General features: G+C 48.9%; 1 protein-coding gene across 1 annotated transcript in view; it reads right to left on the reverse strand.

Annotated features, from left to right (window-relative positions):
- TGFBR1 (transforming growth factor beta receptor 1) overlaps nucleotides 1-4,760 on the reverse strand; it is a 34,957-nt gene extending 30,197 nt beyond the window's left edge. The window contains exon 1 of the mRNA XM_039548946.1: nucleotides 4,631-4,760. Within this exon, the coding sequence (XP_039404880.1) occupies nucleotides 4,631-4,718 (88 nt within the window). The 5' untranslated portion in view covers nucleotides 4,719-4,760. The remainder of the gene's footprint in view (nucleotides 1-4,630) is intronic.
- Between the last annotated feature and the right edge of the window lie 1,240 nt (nucleotides 4,761-6,000).

The following is a 6,000-nucleotide window of genomic DNA, read 5'->3' on the forward strand; positions in this document are numbered from 1 at the left end:
AGCCCCCCTTCCTACTCTGGCCACTTAACAGTTCTTCATGCCTTCCAACTTGAGCAGGTAACAGTAGAATTTCCATGTTTTATTAACAGGTAAACTAATTCAGCAACCCCATACTGTTGTCCTCTTGGAGACAGAAATTTTTGCTTTTTGTCCAACTAGTCTCTGTTCTTCTCAAAGAAGTGTTACAGTAATTTAAAAAAACTCAGACAGAAACCAGTCAGATCTCCAAGCTCACTTTAATGAACACATACATTTCTAGAACGGGTTGATAACAGAAAGGGATGAGAAATTAACAACTCTGGTGTAAGCTGATCTTCCAGAGCCAGTAATCTTTCAGGTAAAATACATCTCAATGCATTTGGTAAACACCATTTAAATCTACTACCACAGAAAGTACTTTCAAAACTATTCAAGAGAAAACAAGTTTTCAATCAAGTCTGTCCATGGCAGAGAACTGGTTTTTTTGTTTGTTTTTCATTTGCTTGTTTCTTAAATTATTACAACAGTTTTTGAATGGAACCACTAGCATGAAGCTCCACTATCAGCTATGAAAGTTCATGCTTAAGTGATACAAGGCTGGGGAAACAACAGTACAAACAGTTAAACAAATGCACTGGAAGTCATACAGACAACCAGGGACATAGCCAAGAGCAGAAATTGGGTCAACATAGCAATCTAGTTCCTTGTGTATTGCATTTTGTCACTGCGCCGTTACCATTCTATATAGTCATTCCTGCTTTTTGAGACTGACTACCCTAACAGAAACAGTGAGACAATGCTGTTGTGAAACTGGGGGTGTGTGCATGATGCCATTATCATGTCATACAAGTTATCAACAGCATATTTCTCATATCTCATATCACAAGATTACCTTTTGTGTTGAATATCATTACTAGTGTAATTGCTCAGACTCTGAGTTTGACAGTTTTGCTTTCCCTTTACCAAGTCTCTCTTGCATGAGTGCTGCAGTCTGGAAAGCCCCCAGTGAGGGTAAAGCAATCTGGAAGCATAAATGAGACCCTGAAACTATGCAGCTTGACAAGACTTAAAATTAGCAGGTTCCCAGGAGCCCAGATATTAATACTATATACAAAATATGAACAGAGAATTAAGTACACTCTAGCCACTTAATTTTTACAAGTCTGTATCAAAACCAGACTGTTACCTACTGAAACAATTTTTTTTGCATCTGCTGTCTTTCTGAAGAAAGAAAATTGCAGAAAGACTGTTTTTTTAGTTACATAAAATGCTATGAATCACTATGTAACATTTGTTAACATCCTGCATCATTACTTCAACCAGACAGTTTAGCACAGAACACCACCTTTGGCCAAAGAATTTTTAGTTGGAAATTGTAAGGTGAGACATCATCTTCCAAGGAGCAGTACAGAAGTTAAAACTTTTGACATGCTCTAAAAAACCTCAAACTCACATCTTACTACAAACAATTAACAATTTCGTATTAATAATACTTTATTTAATAATATGTCTTTGCTTTACAAATTTTAAAAAGACAAATAGTCTCAGCCTCCAAAAAGCAACATTTTGCTGAAAAAGATATTTCTCTTGTGATATTATAACCCTTCCTCCATGGAAAATAGAATTTTTGAAACAAAAATTTCACCAGAAAGTAGAACTTCATCAGAAGAACAAGCACAACTCTTGGTTCCACAAGATGCAAAGGTTCAAGGGATAAAGGAGGAAGGCTGTGATGTGCAAGAGACAATAACAGATTTTTGGGGAGATGAGCAAGAGGCCTGTAATGCTCACTGGTAGTTTTTTTCCTTGTCCAATAAAATTTGCCAAAGGAAAAAAAGCATAATACATAACAGAGCAAATGTCAGCTTCTGAGTCTGTAATTCAGACAATCCCTTCAAACAATACACTTGACTCATCTCTGAACTCTTTTAGCTCAAGATACAAAAAGGTTTAGGTCTTAAAATATCTGGGACATAGGTACAGTTTTTAAAACCACAATAGTTCATGACCTTCACTAACACATTCTTCTCACAAAGGCTCTAATTAAGCTTCACTGTTGTAAAGAAACAGCACTGGGTATCGAGTTTTCAGGAAAACTTTCACGTACATTTCATCCATCTTAAGCAAAACTTCCACTCAAGAAAAGAGGCAAACTACTTTATTAAGTCCCTACCCTCAACTTGCAAGTAATGATAAAACCTTGTGTAAAATTCCAGCTTCAAAAAAGTGATATTATATTCTCTGCAGTGTAGGTGCCAAATGGAACTTTCCGTTTTCTTGCCCTCTATCCAAAACACTACCCAGAGATACGTTCATGCCTCTTAGAGCTGTTACAGTAACAATTTGTTTCTGCTATCTTTGGTAGAAGCGTGTGCTTTAAAAAACCGAAACTAACAGAAGAAAGCTAAAATTAAAAGCCCAGATAATAATTTTACTAGCATTATGAAAACAGGAAGATCTTTACTTGTACTTTTAAATTAATTCCACCATATTAATCAGATTGCTATCTTTATTTCCAGTAAGAAGCAACCGTCTGAATACAAGAGTTTCCAAGTGGTGACTCCCCAGAACTTCGGAACACTAAAGACTATGGCCTACACAGTGAAAAACAGAAAGCTTATTTTCAGACTCTGTCTTACAAATTAGGGCTGTTCTACTGTTCAGCTAGCTGCTGGGATTCATTACATGCCTGATCTCCATATAAACCATATCACAAGACGACTCATCCACACAGTAACATCAGCACATTGCAGAACAGCCCCAGCAGAGGCAATCAGAAAATGCCCAACTTCTGTCAACCCCCAACAAGAACACTAAGTACCAGTAGCCAAATCATACCTCAAACTACTTCATCAACTTAGACCACAAAGTTCAGGCAAATTAACTGCCTTACCCATACCAGGGCCTCTGGAAGAGTTATGGATTTCTCATTCCGTTGAACAGAGAGGATTTCTCTTTTTTTTAAATCAAAAAGTAGCACACCACCTTCCATCCATAAGGTTTTGTATGGAAGTCTGTTGCCTTGTTTTTACACAAAGCTTTTAGACCTTAATTTCATGCCTCGGATTAAGTCATGAAAACAGGGAAACTGTTGATTGATGAGAGGCATTAAAAGGGAAAAAGTTCAAATTGAGCTAAAACTTCCTTTAACATCTAAATTGATTGTGTTACATAAGAAAGCTTTAAATTATTAAAGTCTGCTGCACCTTTTCAAGAACACAAGAACAACCCATGGGTAACTTAAGCTTATTTCACTGTTTGCACATCAGAGAACTTCTATCATCTTCAATAAGAGTATGGGTGATTAACACCACATTTTAGTACAGCAAGTTATGCTTTAAGTAACTTCAATTTTTTAAAATTAAATATTTTAAAATGCTTTAAGTAACTTTTCTTTTTCAGCATGAGTACCATTTGAGATTGAATTATGAACAGCATGGTATAGATCCAGACTGAGGGATGTCTCAAAGCTGTAACTGAAGAAGTTGTGCTTCTCCACTTCCTCTTTAAAATCCAAAGCAATATGCAATCCAGCTACAGAAGAATTTAAGAAGTGAACTGATTATAAAATGCAGATTTCAACATCAAACTTAGTACAGATGAAACTGAAGCCCACATCAATTCGGGTAGGGCAACACCTGTATAGCATTAGGCCATATGTCCCAAACTGCTAACCACAGAACAACATGCACATTAAAAAAAAAAAAAACCAAACCAAAAAACAACCAAACCCAAAAAGGAAAAAAGAAAATTACCCAGATCTTGCATTTATGAATGCTGTTAAGCACTCTTGTTTCATGCACTAGCTCTGCAACAGTACAGCTCTGATATCAAACCTCTCTGGCAAAAAAGCACAGGTACAGAAGGCTGGAGAAACAAAACCGTTTCACTGTATAAATATGCACCCAAAGATTTCATTTCCACACGGCTCGGTCCCCATCCAGCACAGAGGCGAGGGGGTGTTGGACCGAAAGTTCACCTGTCCCCCCACCACCGCGACAGCAGCACACGGTGCTGTGGCGTGCAGCGGAGCGGGGCCAGCCCATGTCACCTCCGCGACGTGGGACATTCAACACGTCTCTGTACCGGCCGCTCCTCCCGGCGGCACCGCTGCGAGCGCCCTGCCGCGGCCCGGGGGCTGCCGCTCCTCCCGCTGCCGGCGCACCCCGCCCGGGAGCCGGAGGGCTCTCAGGGGCTCCGCAGGGAGGGGCGGACGGATAGACGGGGGAGCTCCGGTAGCGGTAACTAAGTTGCCTTCGCGAAGCCACGGCGACACGCACCCGCCCGGGAAGACATCGGGACACAAAGTTACCCCGGGCAGACACCGCCCGAAGCGCTGCTCGGCGGGGGCGAGGAAGTAGCGGCGGGGGCCAAAGGGAGCCCTCCCCACCGCCCCTCCCGCGGAGCTGCCGCCGCGCTCGGCCAACAAAGGGCCGAGCGGTCCCCGCCGGGCTCGGACACCGGGGATGGGGGGGGGGGGAGGTGACTCCGCCCCAGCCGGCCCCTCCGCCATGTTGTTGAAAGGAACCGGCGGGGACCCGCCACCCCCCGCCGCTCTCCTCAGCCACCCCCACACCCCCACTCCGGGCGCTACCGCCGCGCCCGCCGCCTCCCTCCGCTCCCGCCCCACCCCGGCCCCGCGCGCACTCACCGCCCGCCGCGGGGCAGAGCAGCGCGGCCACAGCCAGGCACAGCAGGGCCCAGGGACGCCGCCGCAGCCGCCGAGCGGCCGCCGCCATGTCCCGGCCGCGACTCCCCGGAGCCGGGAACCGCCTCGCGACGCGCGCCCGCTCCGCCCGCCCAGGGACCGGCGCGGCGCTCGCGCTGCGTGCGCCCTCCCGGCCCGCTCCGGCCGCGAATGCCACCGACGCGGCGGCGGCGGCGCCACCTGATTGGTCGCCGCGCCCCGGCCCCGCCCCCCGGCGGCCGCGGGCAGCCCCGACAACAACAGGCGGCGGGAGCGGGGCGCGACCCGCGCGGCCGCGGGTGGGTTGGCGGCGCCCCCTCCCGGGGGGGCTGAGGCCAGACCGGGGCTGTCCCGGCGGGAGAGCGGCCGCTCCGTCCCCTCGGTGCGGATCCCGAAGGGACTTGGGCAGTGGGCATGGAGCTTCCCCGCGCGCCCGGGCGCTGCGAGTGTGCTTGGGCGAGCGGCTGAGGCGCTGCCAGCGGCGGGGAGGGACCCGCTGGCAGCACTGCGTGCGGAGCCGTGGGGGCACCGGCGCCGCTGGAGGGGAGGTGCGGGAGCATGTGAGCAGCCCTCGAGTTGCCTTGGGAGCTGCGGAAAAGAGCGGTAGCGGAGGAATTGCTCCTCTCGGGAGGCGCTGCAGACGGGCGGGGGGAGCGTGCGGAGCCCCGGGCCGGTCCCTGCGGGGCCGCCGGCCGGGCGGGGGCTGCAGCGCACGGGCAGCGGCAGCTCCTGCCCCGCGCCCTGCGCTCCCGCGCACGTGCCAGCTCCCGGTCGCACGGAAAAGCCCGGCGCTCCCGCGGCCAGTCCTGCAGCCGCTCCGCCGTCCCGGAGCGGAGGGTTTGCTCTCCCGCAGCAGCGGGAGCCGCAGCGCTGAGCCCACAGGCTTTGTCCCCGTGCGACGAAAGAGCGGCGCCAGGCACGGGTGCAGCGCCCAGCTTATTGCACAGTCGGCACGTAACTTCAGGAGTTAACTGGGAATCGGGAAGCAAACTCGCGCAGTCCAAATACCCGTCTGAGGCAATACCTGAATCTTAAAACCTGGGGCAACTGGGATCCACCTCGTGAAGAAAATTACCGTGACTAAGGTTGTTACTTCCATCCACAGCTTTATTAGCTTTGCATGGGTGGCAGAGCAGGACAGGCTCTCCTCCTTCCCTCTTGGGATCAAGTAACCAGTCTCCCAGCAGTTACCTGATCCATCCCACCCCTCAGCTCCATTACCTGACTGTTGCGTCTGGATCCTGAATCAGTTCAGAGTCCCTCAGCATATGCTTTTATACTCCTTTTGTTGCTTGTTTTGCTTGCAGTGTGACCCTCCCATCACAGGCCAAGAT

The sequence above is a fragment of the Corvus cornix genome, chromosome 2 (genome assembly GCF_000738735.6).
Source record: "Corvus cornix cornix isolate S_Up_H32 chromosome 2, ASM73873v5, whole genome shotgun sequence".
NCBI classification, from domain to species: Eukaryota; Metazoa; Chordata; class Aves; order Passeriformes; family Corvidae; genus Corvus; species Corvus cornix.